Raw genomic sequence first — 15,448 nt, 5'->3', positions numbered from 1 at the left:
AACCCAACCGGATTAAAAGGAAGGTGTGGGTATTAACCCAACCTGATTAAAAGGAAGGTGTGGGTATTAACCCAACCTGATTAAAAGGAAGGTGTGGGTATTAACCCAACCTGATTAAAAGGAAGGTGTGGGTATTAACCCAACCTGATTAAAAGGAAGGTGTGGGTATTAATCCAACCTGATTAAAAGGAAGGTGTGGGTATTAACCCAACCTGATTAAAAGGTGTGGGTATTAACCCAACCTGATTAAAAGGTGTGGGTATTAACACAACCTGATTAAAAGGTGTGGGTATTAATCCAACCTGATTAAAAGGTGTGGGTATTAACCCAACCTGATTAAAATGTGTGGGTATTAACCCAACCTGATTAAAAGGTGTGGGTATTAACCCAACCTGATTAAAAGGAAGGTGTGGGTATTAACCCAACCTGATTAAAAGGAAGGTGTGGGTATTAACCCAACCTGATTAAAAGGAAGGTGTGGGTATTAACCCAACCTGATTAAAAGGAAGGTGTGGGTATTAACCCAACCTGATTAAAAGGAAGGTGTGGGTATTAACCCAACCTGATTAAAAGGTGTGGGTATTAACCCAACCTGATTAAAAGGAAGGTGTGGGTATTAACCCAACCTGATTAAAAGGAAGGTGTGGGTATTAACCCAACCTGATTAAAAGGAAGGTGTGGGTATTAACCCAACCTGATTAAAAGGAAGGTGTGGGTATTAACCCAACCTGATTAAAAGGTGTGGGTATTAACACAACCTGATTAAAAGGTGTGGGTATTAATCCAACCTGATTAAAAGGTGTGGGTATTAATCCAACCTGATTAAAAGGTGTGGCTATTAATCCAACCTGATTAAAAGGTGTGGCTATTAATCCAACCTGATTAAAAGGTGTGGGTATTAACCCAACCTGATTAAAAGGTGTGGCTATTAATCCAACCTGATTAAAAGGTGTGGGTATTCGTCCAACCTGATTAAAAGGAAGGTGTGGGTATTAACCCAACCTGATTAAAAGGTGTGGGTATTAACCCAACCTGATTAAAAGGTGTGCGCGCTTATTGAGTGGGTTCATTAATTGAGCATGCAGGCTTTAATTAGATTAGATTCTTGATTTACAATGACTCTCCATTAGCGACAGCTAGTCTTAGTGGGGTTTGACACAGTAAACAACCAATCATTAGTAAACAACCAATCATTAGTAAAACAACCAATCATAAACCATGGTAATGAAGCAAAACATAAATGGGGCTTGGGGATGACAGAACTACACAAAATGTCAAGGCAAACCAGTCATTAGACCCACAACTCTCCTCCATTAGTCATGAGGCCCTGCTGGCTCCCACAACCTGGTCTCTTAATCACCTTAACCTGGTAACCTGGTCTCTTAATCACTGTACTCTCCACTGATGGATGGCTTGTGATGAATGAAGCAGACAACATGTCCTGACAGACTGTACTCTGTCTTACCTCTCCATGGCTTTAGCAGTGTAAGGCAGGTGCATTTCAATGCTGTGCTCATCCTCGTCTGTCTGAAGACTCATCCTCTCAAACATCCCAGTCTTCCAGAGGTCAGCATAGACTAGAGGGAGGTGAGGATTCAATATACAGACATCGACATAGACTAGAGGGAGGTGAGGATTCAATATACAGGAGGTCAGCATAGACTAGAGGGAGGTGAGGATTCAATATACAGGAGGTCAGCATAGACTAGAGGGAGGTGAGGATTCAATATACAGGAGGTCAGCATAGACTAGAGGGAGGTGAGGATTCAATATACAGGAGGTCAGCATAGACTAGAGGGAGGTGAGGATTCAATATACAGGAGGTCAGCATAGACTAGAGGGAGGTGAGGATTCAATATACAGGAGGTCAGCATAGACTAGAGGGAGGTGAGGATTCAATATACAGGAGGTCAACATAGACTAGAGGGAGGTGAGGATTCAATATACAGGAGGTCAACATAGACTAGAGGGAGGTGAGGATTCAATATACAGGAGATCAACATAGACTAGAGGGAGGTGAGGATTCAATATACAGGAGGTCAACATAGACTAGAGGGAGGTGAGGATTCAACATCCACATTATTACTGGTGAACAGAGGCTCGTATTAGAATTTGACTGCGAGTCATTAGTTCAGACGCACTGATATGTGTTTGGCAGCGTCAGTGAGAATGTCTCTTTTCCAGTATCAGTCAGATGATTGGTCCCCTGAGGACAACTCAGGTTTTTGTTTGTGTCAAGCTTTAAAAAAAGGCACAATAAACACTGGATTAGGGCTGTGGCGGTCATGGAATTTAGGATGACTGTAATTGGCCAGCCAAATGACCATGGTCTCAGTAATAACTTGATAAATAATCATTAGGCACTCCTCTCCTTCACTCCGGACTGCATGTGCAGCCATATAAAGAGGATAGAAGGGGCATCCCCATTCAAGTCAATGGTAGCGTAATGGTTGGACTGGAGGCCCTTGGTGAGTGTACCAATAGGAGCAAAGCAGGAAGTGTACCCATCAATATGTGCTGTGATTTGTTGGTGTTGCTCAACTGACATTACAAAAAAAAATACATTGCATGAGCCACATCAGTTAACATCATTTGAATTAACATTCTATACTAAACAAAAATGAATGCAACATGTAAAGTGTTGGTCCCATGTTTCATGAGCTGAAATACAAGATCCCAGAAATGTTCCATACGCACAAAAAGCTGATTTCTCTCAAATTTGATGCACAAATTAGTTTAAATCCCTGTTTGTGAGAATTTCTCCTCTGCCAAGATAATCCATCCACCTGACAGGTGTGGCATATCAAGAAGCCGATTAAACAGCATGATCATTACACAAGTGCACCTTGTGCTGGGGACAATAAAAGGCTACTAAAATATGCAGTTTTGTCACAACACAATGCCACAGATGTCTCAAGTTGAGGGAGAGCGCAATTGGCATGCTGACTGCAGGAATGTCGTTGTTGCAAGATCATTTTGTTAATTTCTCTTCCATAAGCCGCCAACCAACGTCATTTTAAAGAATTTGGCGGGATGTCCAGCCGGCCTCATATCCGCAGACCACGTGTAACCTCGCCAGCCCAGGACCTCCACATTCGACTTCTTCACCTGAGGCATCATCTGAGACCAGCCACAAGGACAACTGATGATACTGAGGCATCGTCTGAGACCAGCCACAAGGACAACTGATGAAACTGGGTTTGCACAAACTAAGATTTTCTGCACAAACTGTCAGAAACCATCTCAGGGAAGCTTATTTGTGTGCTCGTCGTCCTCACCAGGGTCTTGGCCTGACTGCACTTTGGCGTCGTGACCGACATCAGTGGGCAAATGCTCACCTTCGATGGCCAATGGCAAACTGGCCCAGACCAGCTATGAAGAGGTCTTGGCCCAGACCAGTTATGAAGAGGCCTTGGCCCAGACCAGTTATGAAGAGGCCTTGGCCCAGACCAGTTATGAAGAGGCCTTGGCCCAGACCAGTTATGAAGAGGCCTTGGCCCAGACCAGTTATGAAGAGGCCTTGGCCAAGACCAGTTATGAAGAGGCCTTGGCCCAGACCAGCTATGAAGAGGTCTTGGCCCAGACCAGCTATGAAGAGGCCTTGGCCCAGACCAGTTATGAAGAGGCCTTGGCCCAGACCAGTTATGAAGAGGCCTTGGCCCAGACCAGTTATGAAGAGGCCTTGGCCAAGACCAGTTATGAAGAGGCCTTGGCCCAGACCAGCTATGAAGAGGTCTTGGCCCAGACCAGCTATGAAGAGGTCTTGGCCCAGACCAGCTATGAAGAGGCCTTGGCCCAGACCAGCTATGAAGAGGTCTTGGCCCAGACCAGCTATGAAGAGGCCTTGGCCCAGACCAGCTATGAAGAGGCCTTGGCCCAGACCAGCTATGAAGAGGGTTGTAACGGTACACACCTCAAGGCCACTCCTCCTCCTGCTCTCCCTCTCAAGGCCCCTCCTCCCCTTCTCAAGGCCCCTCCTCCCCATTTCAAGGCTCCTCCTCCCCATTTCAAGGCTCCTCCTCCGTCTGCTCCCCCTCTCAAGGCCCCTCCTCCTCCTGCTCTCCCTCTCAAGGCCCCTCCTCCTACTGCTCTCCACCTCAAGGCCCCTCATCTGCCATCCCTCTCAGGGCCCCTGCTCTCCCTCTCAAGGCCCCTGATCCCCCTCTCAAGGCACCTCCTCCTCCTGCTCTCCATTTCAAGGCTCCTCCTCCGCCTGCTCCGCCTCTCAAGGCCCCTCCCCCCCTCTCAAGGCCCCTCCTCCGCCTGCATCAGCTCTGGTTAATAAAGTTACATTCAAATGGACTTTTCTGCTGCTTCCCTCACTCGGATCTGACCACGTCAACACGGAACTGGTCATCATCAGGTCCATTTGGAAAGAGTCTCTAATACTGAAAAATGTATTTATGCGTATTTGTTTGGGTGGGAAAGCCCCAGGTTAATTTCAGAATGGGTTCAACTTCTTAGACCGCTTATAAATCACCTCAGGATTGACCAGGTGGGTAGGTACACACACACACTGCCCTGTCCTCTGCTGAGGTTTATAAATCACCTCAGGATTGACCAGGAGGGTAGGTACACACACACACTGTGCCCTGTCCTCTGCTGAGGTTTATAAATCACCTCAGGATTGACCAGGAGGGTAGGTACACACACACACTGTGCCCTGTCCTCTGCTGAGGTTTATAAATCACCTCAGGATTGACCAGGAGGGTAGGTACACACACACACTGTGCCCTGTCCTCTGCTGAGGTTTATAAATCACCTTCAAGGCTCCTTGAACAACGCCAGGAATATTGTAAACAATGTCACAGAAACTGGACTTAGGGCCTGGAATAGGGTGGTTTGTCTTTGCCAAATAAACAAAAATGGACTACAGTAAGTATCTGAATTTAATTTCTCCTCTGTAACCCTGAAACCCCAATACATTCTGAAACATGGGTTTGGTGAACTGTTACACCCTTAGTTATGAATATAACTACTGTTCCCTGAAGGAGGGAACGAGGTACAACATATTTTGGACCAAACCACCGGCAGAGTTTGGGCTCACTGAAGAGTGGTGCTGAATGGAGAAAATGGATGTGAGGTCCGCTATTATAGCAGGGAGGCGGGGACACCTAGAGGGAGGCGGGGACAACTAGAGGGAGGCGGGGACAACTAGAGGGAGGCGGGGACAACTAGAGGGAGGCGGGGACAACTAGAGGGAGGCGGGGACAACTAGAGGGAGGCGGGGACAACTAGAGGGAGGCAGGGACAACTAGAAATGATCCATAGCCTCCTGGTCAATCCTGAGGTGATTTATAAACCTCAGCAGAGGACAGGGCACAGTGTGTGTACCTACCCTCCTGGTCAATCCTGAGGTGATTTATAAACCTTAGCAGAGGACAGGGCACAGTGTGTGTGTGTACCTACCCTCCTGGTCAATCCTGAGGTGATTTATAAACCTTAGCAGAGGACAGGGCAGTGTGTGTGTGTACCTACCCTCCTGGTCAATCCTGAGGTGATTTATAAACCTTAGCAGAGGACAGGGCACAGTGTGTGTGTACCTACCCTCCTGGTCAATCCTGAGGTGATTTATAAACCTTAGCAGAGGACAGGGCAGTGTGTGTGTGTACCTACCCTCCTGGTCAATCCTGAGGTGATTTATAAACCTCAGCAGAGGACAGGGCAGTGTGTGTACCTACCCTCCTGGTCAATCCTGAGGTGATTTATAAACCTCAGCAGAGGACAGGGCAGTGTGTGTGTGTGTACCTACCCACCTGGTCAATCCTGAGGTGATTTATAAACCTCAGCAGAGGACAGGGCACAGTCTGTGTGTGTGTACCTACCCTCCTGGTCAATCCTGAGGTGATTTATAAACCTCAGCAGAGGACAGGGCACAGTGTGTGTGTGTACCTACCCTCCTGGTCAATCCTGAGGTCGTAGAGAGGTGTTTTATAAACCTCAGCAGAGGACAGGGCACAGCGGGACAGAGGAACATGGTGAGACGGACCCAGGATGAACACCCTGCGACTACAGGGGAAAGAGAGGACTCAGTCACCTCACTGTCCTCAGTAGGACTCAGCTCAGCAGCTCAGTGGACCAGTCATCATGGACCAGTCATCATGGACCAGTCAACAGGCCACTAGCAGCGTCGGCCGACCAGGCTTCGCTCATGTTGTTCCAAGGTGAGGCTGTGACAGAGGCTATACTGCTCCCTACTGTCTGTCTGAGGTAACTACAGGCTGATAGTTCCTTCATGGTGAATTTGAAAGGATTTGATAAGGAGGGACAATGTAGAACAAGCTATTTAAAAACCTCTCATTTCGATTTGATGATACTTAAATTGTCGATGAAAATTTATTTTGTTACTGAAAAAATGTGTTTAATTTAGAAAAGTGACTGAACATTAGTAATAGACATGATCAATGACTTACGTAACAGAAGGGTCTATTTGTTTGTAGGCGTGTGCAGCACAAGCACCACAGTAGGAATATCCTGCATGGCTGAAAACACATTACAAGACACCATTACAACCTGGCTGAAAACACATTACAACCTGCCTGCCTAAAAACACATTACAACCTGCATGGCTGAAAACACACTACAACCTGCCTGGCTGACAACACACTACAACCTGCCTGAAAACACATTACAACCTGCCTGGCTGACAACACACTACAACCTGCCTGAAAACACATTACAACCTGCCTGGCTGACAACACACTACAACCTGCCTGGCTGACAACACACTACAACCTGCCTGAAAACACACTACAACCTGCCTGAAAACACACTACAACCTGCCTGAAAACACACTACAACCTGCCTGAAAACACATTACAACCTGCCTGAAAACACACTACAACCTGCCTGAAAACACACTACAACCTGCCTGAAAACACATTACAACCTGCCTGAAAACACATTACAACCTGCCTGGCTGACAACACATTACAACCTGCCTGAAAACACATTACAACCTGCCTGAATGAAAACACATAACAAGACACCATTACAACCAATAGAAGACATGACCCCCACTGCCCCAATCACTACATTCACATTTCAGTCATTCATATGCTGTGATCAAATGATATTCAGAATGACTTGGTGACAAGATGAGGCCTTTTCCTCGACTTATCAGAACAACTAGCACTGGAGCTTACGGTGCTATGATGGCTCTAGCAGGGCTGACAGTGGATTGTGCTTGAGACAGCCAACCTTCTAGTTGTGTATTCAGCTGGGAGCCTGCAGAGAGGGAGAAGAACACTTCATTAATCCATACCAAACAGAAACGACTCTTCTGCTGAACCCAATGCCTCTTATACACAGGGGAACATAAACAACTCTTCTGCTGAACCCAATGCCTCTTATACACAGGGGAACATAAACGACTCTTCTGCTGAACCCAATGCCTCTTATACACAGGGGAACATAAACAACTCTTCTGCTGAACCCAATGCCTCTTATACACAGGGGAACATAAACGACTCTTCTGCTGAACCCAATGCCTCTTATACACAGGGGAACATAAACAACTCTTCTGCTGAACCCAATGCCTCTTATACACAGGGGAACAGAAACGACTCTTCTGCTGAACCCAATGCCTCTTATACACAGGGGAACATAAACGACTCTTCTGCTGAACCCAATGCCTCTTATACACAGGGGAACATAAACGACTCTTCTGCTGAACCCAATCCCTCTTATACACAGGGGAACATAAACGACTCTTCTGCTGAACCCAATGCCTCTTATACACAGGGGAACAGAAACGACTCTTCTGCTGAACCCAATGCCTCTTATACACAGGGGAACATAAACGACTCTTCTGCTGAACCCAATGCCTCTTATACACAGGGGAACATAAACAACTCTTCTGCTGAACCCAATGCCTCTTATACACAGGGGAACATAAACGACTCTTCTGCTGAACCCAATGCCTCTTATACACAGGGGAACATAAACGACTCTTCTGCTGAACCCAATGCCTCTTATACACAGGGGAACAGAAACGACTCTTCTGCTGAACCCAATGCCTCTTATACACAGGGAAACAGAAACGACTCTTCTGCTGAACCCAATGCCTCTTATACACAGGGGAACAGAAACGACTCTTCTGCTGAACCCAATGCCTCTTATACACAGGGGAACATAAACTACTCTTCTGCTGAACCCAATGCCTCTTATACACAGGGGAACAGAAACAACTCTTCTGCTGAACCCAATGCCTCTTATACACAGGGGAACATAAATGACTCTTCTGCTGAACCCAATGCCTCTTATACACAGGGGAACATAAACGACTCTTCTGCTGAACCCAATGCCTCTTATACACAGGGGAACATAAACGACTCTTCTGCTGAACCCAATGCCTCTTATACACAGGGGAACAGAAACAACTCTTCTGCTGAACCCAATGCCTCTTATACACAGGGGAACATAAACGACTCTTCTGCTGAACCCAATGCCTCTTACACACAGGGGAACATAAACGACTCTTCTGCTGAACCCAATGCCTCTTATACACAGGGGAACATAAACGACTCTTCTGCTGAACCCAACGCCTCTTATACACAGGGGAACATAAACAACTCTTCTGCTGAACCCAATGCCTCTTATACACAGGGGAACAGAAACGACTCTTCTGCTGAACCCAATGCCTCTTATACACAGGGGAACATAAACGACTCTTCTGCTGAACCCAATGCCTCTTATACACAGGGGAACAGACTCAGGTCGACATTATTAACTGCAATAGAGAGAGTCAGCGGTTTTTAAGTTTCTTGGCATCCACGTCACAGAGGACTTGACATGGCTGAGGTTCGGCATGCTACCCCGGGGCCTCTCTAAGTACTACTGCTTCACCGTTGAGAGCATCGTGACCAGTTGCATCACAGACTGGTGCAGGAATTGCTCGGTCCACGACCGCAAGGCCCTCCAGCGGGTGGTGAAGACGGCCCAGTAGATGTGTAAGAGGACAGTCCGCCCACCCATCCAGGACATCTCCTCTAAAACGGTGGCTGAGGAAGGCCTGCAGCATCACCAAGGACCGAACACACCAGCTGTTCACTGCCTTACCGTCCAGCAGACAGCATCGGAGCACCTCACCTTAGCACACATCCCCCTTCCCCAAAACCTACCACTAAACAATTTAAACACTTGTCCCACAATCCCCCTTCCCCAAAACCTACCACTGCACAATTTAAACACTTGTCCCACAATCCCCCTTCCCCAAAAACCTACCACAGCACAATTTAAACACTTGTCCCACAATCCCCCTTACCCAAAACATACAACTGCACAATTTAAACACTTGTCCCACAATCCCCCTTCCCCCAAACCTACCACTGCACAATTTAAACACTTGTCCCCCTATCCCCCTCCCCAAAACCTACCACTGCACAATTTAAACACTTGTCCCACAATCCCCCTTCCCCAAAACCTACCACTGCACAATTTAAACACTTGTCCCACAATCCCCCTTCCCCCAAACCTACCACTGCACAATTTAAACACTTGTCCCCCTATCCCCCTTCCCCAAAACCTACCACTGCACAATTTAAACACTTGTCCCACAATCCCCCTTCCCCAAAACCTACCACTGCACAATTTAAACACTTGTCCCACAATCCCCCTTACCCAAAACATGTGTAAATACCGGACTATAAATGGTGCATTCCTGTTTTATACACTGAAAGGTTTATTCTATTCTACTGAGACATTTACTTGATGTTCGTGTTCTTATCTTTTAGTATTTCTTATCGTTTCCAGAATGAATCTGGCATTTGGCTGGATGGTGTAGACCATGTGTGTCCTGTACAAACAACTAATACAACTAAACACATTTGGTTGGAGTCTGTATGTGAAATAATGCAAGTCCTTGTGATGCTAAACATTGTCTGCATGGTAAGGAGTTTGACAGCACAGAAAGATCTGGGACAAGGCTAATAGAAGCTACTTCGTTGTTATGTGTGACTGACTGGGCTGGAGCAGAGAGATAACAAGGAGATACAGGTCTGGTTAATGTGTTTACATCCCAAGTGGCACCTTATTACCTTTATTGGGCACTAATTTGACCAGGGACCATAGAATAGGGCACTAATTACTAGGGACCATAGAATAGGGCACTAATTTGACTAGGGACCATAGAATAGGGCACTAATTTGACCAGGGACCATAGAATAGGGCACTAATTTAACCAGGGACCATAGAATAGGGCACTAATTTGACCAGGGACCATAGAATAGGGCACTAATTTGACCAGGGACCATAGGACCATAGAATAGGGCACTAATTTGACCAGGGACCATAGAATAGGGCACTAATTTGACCAGGGACCATAGGGCACTAATTTGACCAGGACTAATTTGACCAGGGACCATAGGGCACTAATTTGACCAGGGACCATAGAATATGGCACTAATTTGACTAGGGACCATAGAATAGGGCACTAATTTGACCAGGGACCATAGGATAGGGTACTAATTACTAGGGACCATAGAATAGGGCACTAATTTGACCAGGGACCATAGAATAGGGCACTCATTTGACCAGGGACCATAGAATAGGGCACTAATTTGACCAGGGACCATAGATTAGGGCACTAATTTGACCAGGGAACATAGAATATGGCACTAATTTGACCAGGGACCATAGAATAGGGCACTAATTTGACCAGGGACCATAGACTAGGTCACTAATTTGACCAGGGACCATAGTGCCCTATTCTATGGTCCCTGGTCAAATAGGGCACTAATTTGACCAGGGACCATAGAATAGGGCACTAATTTGACCAGGGACCATAGAATAGGGCACTCATTTGACCAGGGACCATAGAATAGGGCACTCATTTGACCAGGGACCATAGAATAGGGCACTAATTTGACCAGGGACCATAGAATAGGGCACTAATTTGACCAGGGACCATAGAATAGGGCACTAATTACCAGGGACCATAGAATAGGGCATTAATTACCAGGGACCATAGAATAGGGCACTAATTACTAGGGACCATAGAATAGGGCACTAATTTGACCAGGGACCATAGAATAGGGCATTAATTACCAGGGACCATAGAATAGGGCACTAATTTGACTAGGGACCATAGAATAGGGCACTAATTTGACCAGGGACCATAGAATAGGGCACTAATTTGACCAGGGACCATAGAATAGGGCACTAATTTGACCAGGGACCATAGAATAGGGCATGAATTACCAGGGACCATAGAATAGGGCATGAATTACCAGGGACCATAGAATAGGGCACTAATTACCAGGGACCATAGAATAGGGCATTAATTACCAGGGACCATAGAATAGGGCACTAATTTGACCAGGGACCATAGAATAGGGCACTAATTACCAGGGACCATAGAATAGGGCATGAATTACCAGGGACCATAGAATAGGGCACTAATTACAGAAAACCCAAACATATGGCAACAGATCCACAAGGTCTGCCATGAGAGGTGACTGTATAGTTCCCTTAAGGAAAAGCACCTTTAGTAAATCTGTTTTCTCTGTGACAGCTTCCCATGTCTGGAATACACTGCCATCAGACACACATAACTGCACCACATATCACACTTTCACAAAATGCTTGAGCTAAAAGAAGTCGCTACATCCTCACGGTAAGATATTTTGAACACAGTAATATCCTAACTCACAGGTTCCTTCACATGTATATTGCAATGTGAGAGAAAAATGTATGTAACGTGACATACACTAAACCCCTTGGATTAGGGTTATTTTAAATGCCACCCCCCACAAAAAATCTACTTTTGATGATCATTTGACAAAAGCCGTATCCCTTCTAGCCACAACCCTAGACTAGTCGCTATAGTTGGCTAATAAGGAACATAGTAGCAAGCTTGTGAAATAAACTAAATGAATAGTAGTGTGTGAGATGAGAGATAAACTAGCTAGCTGGGCCCAATATGAGCACTCAATTTGCTGCCTAGACCTACACAGGGAGGTGGTCCTTTTGTTCCAGGCGAGAGGGATTTATATGTGGACCAAACAACCAGGGAGGGCCAGTTAGCTAGCCAGATCAACTCGCTGCAGAAGTACGTTGGTGGAGTAGGCTATAATGATAGATGGATGGGGAAAGCTTTGCTATAATGGTTAACTGACTGTTCACTGAGATGGTTGTCAGTGTTTTGACATAATTAGCTAGCTAATGCTGTTGACAAGGGTACCTGTAACTACCTAGCCATTTATTCCAATGACCAGGTCCTAGAGCACACCATTTATTCCAATGACCAGGTCCTAGAGCACACCATTTATTCCAATGACCAGGTCCTAGAGCACACCATTTATTCCAATGACCAGGTCCTAGAGCACACCATTTATTCCAATGACCAGGTCATAGAGCACACCATTTATTTCGCCAAACCATTTCCACTGAACGCCCATGGATAAAAGTTCTGAGTAAACAAGACATGAGTGGATCAAATAAATGTTATGTGTTAGCTATATTCTAACCTAGTTTGTAAATTACAAATCTGCCTATTCCGCTGTTTGATAAAGAAGTGACAGCTGATGCAAGCTAAGTAGCAGACTGTTGCTCTGGACCAGCTGATAGAGAACAGCCTGTTGTTTTTCCTCACCTCTCTCCTACTCAAATAGACAGCTAACTAACTAACTAACTAGTTACTCCCCCTGGACAACAGTCCCATTGACAGATAGTTCTGTAGCTGGCTAGTTAGCAAGGTTTGGTAACCAGTTTAGCTACTTACCCGGACAACAACCCAAACATTACAGAGGCCCATATGCAGCTAGTTATCTTGACCCTATTAGCTAACGTTAAAACTGGTTAACCCTGGTCTCTGACCTGTTCCCCAGTCCAGTTCTATATCTGAGGCGGTGTACCCTGGTCTCTGTCCCGTTCCCCGGTCCAGTTCTATACCTGAGGCTGTGTACCCTGGTCTCTGACCCGTCCCCCGGTCCGGTTCTATACCTGAGGCGGTGTACCCTGGTCTCTGACCCGTTTCCCGGTCCAGTTCTATACCTGAGGCGGTGTACCCTGGTCTCTGACCCTTTCCCCGGTCCAGTTCTATACCTGAGGCGGTGTACCCTGGTCTCTGGCCAGTTCCCCGGTCCAGTTCTATACCTGAGGCTGTGTACCCTGGTCTCTGGTCCAGTTCTATACCTGAGGCGGTGTACCCTGGTCTCTGTCCCGTTCCCCGGTCCAGTTCTATACCTGAGGCGGTGTACCCTGGTCTCTGACCCGTCCCGCGGTCCAGTTCTATACCTGAGGCGGTGTACCCTGGTCTCTGACCCGTCCCCCGGTCCAGTTCTATACCGGAGGCTGTGTACCCTGGTCTCTGACCCGTTCCCCGGTCCAGTTCTATACCTGAGGCTGTGTACCCTGGTCTCTGACCCATTCCCCGGTCCAGTTCTATACCTGAGGCGGTGTACCCTGGTCTCTGACCCGTCCCCCGGTCCAGTTCTATACCTGAGGCTGTGTACCCTGGTCTCTGACCCGTCCCCCGGTCCAGTTCTATACCTGAGGCTGTGTACCCTGGTCTCTGACCCGTCCCAGTTCTATACCTGAGGCTGTGTACCCTGGTCTCTGACCCATACCCCGGTCCAGTTCTATACCTGAGGCTGTGTACCCTGGTCTCTGACCCGTTCCCCGGTCCAGTTCTATACCTGAGGCTGTGTACCCTGGTCTCTGACCCATTCCCCGGTCCAGTTCTATACCTGAGGCGGTGTACCCTGGTCTCTGACCCGTCCCCCGGTCCAGTTCTATACCTGAGGCTGTGTACCCTGGTCTCTGACCCGTCCCAGTTCTATACCTGAGGCTGTGTACCCTGGTCTCTGACCCATACCCCGGTCCAGTTCTATACCTGAGGCTGTGTACCCTGGTCTCTGACCCGTTCCCCGGTCCAGTTCTATACCTGAGGCTGTGTACCCTGGTCTCTGACCCATTCCCCGGTCCAGTTCTATACCTGAGGCGGTGTACCCTGGTCTCTGACCCGTCCCCCGGTCCAGTTCTATACCTGAGGCTGTGTACCCTGGTCTCTGACCCATTCCCCGGTCCAGTTCTATACCTGAGGCGGTGTACCCTGGTCTCTGACCCGTCCCCCGGTCCAGTTCTATACCTGAGGCGGTGTACCAACTGCCGGCGTGACTTGCTTCTCTGCAAACGGTTCGGTTCGACATCTTAGCTCCCGAACTGCCTATCTTGGTAAGATGTCCGGTAGAAATAAACATAAATTAAAAACTCGGAGAAAAACAACTACCTAAATAGAAACCACCAATAAAAACAAAAAGTTGGCTAGACAAAGAAAGAATACAAAAATAGTTATCCAGATGGCGAAGTTGACATGTTGAGAAAAGTGTGCGTTTGATAGCAGGCTAACATTACTTCAAAATAAGATCTTAAAACGAGGGTTTTAGTTACGGATGAACAAAACCCTCAATGCAGTTTGTCTGTTGTTTGCCAAAATAGCACTATTGGTTTGTCATAAATCGGGCTCGATGGTAGCAACAGTACATCATAATAGACTAAAACTAAGATGTCTGATTTAGCAGAGATCCAGTTCATAGGAGATATTAATCCCAGTGGGCAGAAGATGCATCACCGCACCAAGCAGACCGTCGACTAAATGCAGTTATACGTTGTCATGCTGCGTCACCCGGTTGCTGAGATAATCCTCACGCAATTACATTTTAAATTGAGGGTATAAATCGAGCAGTCGAGTAAATTAATCGAGCAAACTATTTTTTTATTAACAAATCAATGCAAAAAGTACATGGGAAACACAAGTATATATAAAGAATATGCCAATTACATTTGGGCTATTGGGTACAATATCACATTAAACAAGGACCTTAAGAGGCGTACACACATTTATAATTATAACAGCTTTTTTGTTGGCAGAGTATTTCATTGTTTTAAAATGTAAATTAAATGTTCAATCTCTGCATAGAGTCAGAGCAAGTCAAATCTGCTGCGTTGAACACGCCAGTCGGAACTAAGTAACTCGGGAATTTTCGACCTGCTGATTTGTTGAGCTACAACCAGATAGGCTTTCGGAAATGTCCGAGTTTCTTAGTTCCGAAAAGCGTGTATGAATCGATTCCTTGATTCCCGATGGTCGCAAACATTTTCTTAAAATGACGTAAAACCTGCGTGGATTGGCTGCTCGAGGAGAATATAGAGAAACGATTGGTTAAAATGTTTTGTAGGCGTGTAGAAAGAGTGGGTGATATGCCATAGATGTCTATGGGTAATGCTCGGTTTGACTCAGTTCACACATATATTCTATATTTCCTGATTTCTCCCATGAAAAACTGGAATAGATATGATTACAAAGCATAGTTATTACGTTCAGAACACATTTTCTAAAAAAGTATCCCTTTTGCCGTGACATTGTGTATCGCAATGCCGTGACCCGGATTCGAACCGGGGTTGCTGCGGCCACAACGCAGAGTACTAACCACTATACGATCACGGC

The 15,448-nt window shown here is 46.4% G+C and overlaps 1 protein-coding gene and 1 non-coding gene across 2 annotated transcripts in view; both read right to left on the bottom strand.

Moving 5' to 3' along the window:
* LOC109870227 (protein MEMO1) overlaps positions 1 to 14,569 on the bottom strand; it is a 34,904-nt gene extending 20,335 nt beyond the window's left edge. Inside the window, exons 1-5 of the mRNA XM_031805248.1 lie at positions 14,090 to 14,569; positions 7,146 to 7,227; positions 6,414 to 6,482; positions 5,897 to 6,009; positions 1,466 to 1,577 (exon numbers count right to left, since the gene is read on the bottom strand). Of these exons, the coding sequence (XP_031661108.1) occupies positions 1,466 to 1,577; positions 5,897 to 6,009; positions 6,414 to 6,482; positions 7,146 to 7,227; positions 14,090 to 14,201 (488 nt within the window). The 5' untranslated portion in view covers positions 14,202 to 14,569. The remainder of the gene's footprint in view (positions 1 to 1,465; positions 1,578 to 5,896; positions 6,010 to 6,413; positions 6,483 to 7,145; positions 7,228 to 14,089) is intronic.
* Positions 14,570 to 15,376: 807 nt separating this feature from the next.
* trnah-gug (transfer RNA histidin (anticodon GUG)) lies at positions 15,377 to 15,448 on the bottom strand. The gene has a single exon. It is a non-coding gene; the product is annotated as a tRNA-His (tRNA).

This window comes from Oncorhynchus kisutch, linkage group LG25 (assembly GCF_002021735.2).
Source record: "Oncorhynchus kisutch isolate 150728-3 linkage group LG25, Okis_V2, whole genome shotgun sequence".
NCBI lineage: Eukaryota > Metazoa > Chordata > Actinopteri > Salmoniformes > Salmonidae > Oncorhynchus > Oncorhynchus kisutch.
Note: the sequence above shows the minus strand (reverse complement) of the source record. Positions and strands in the feature narration are given on the sequence as shown.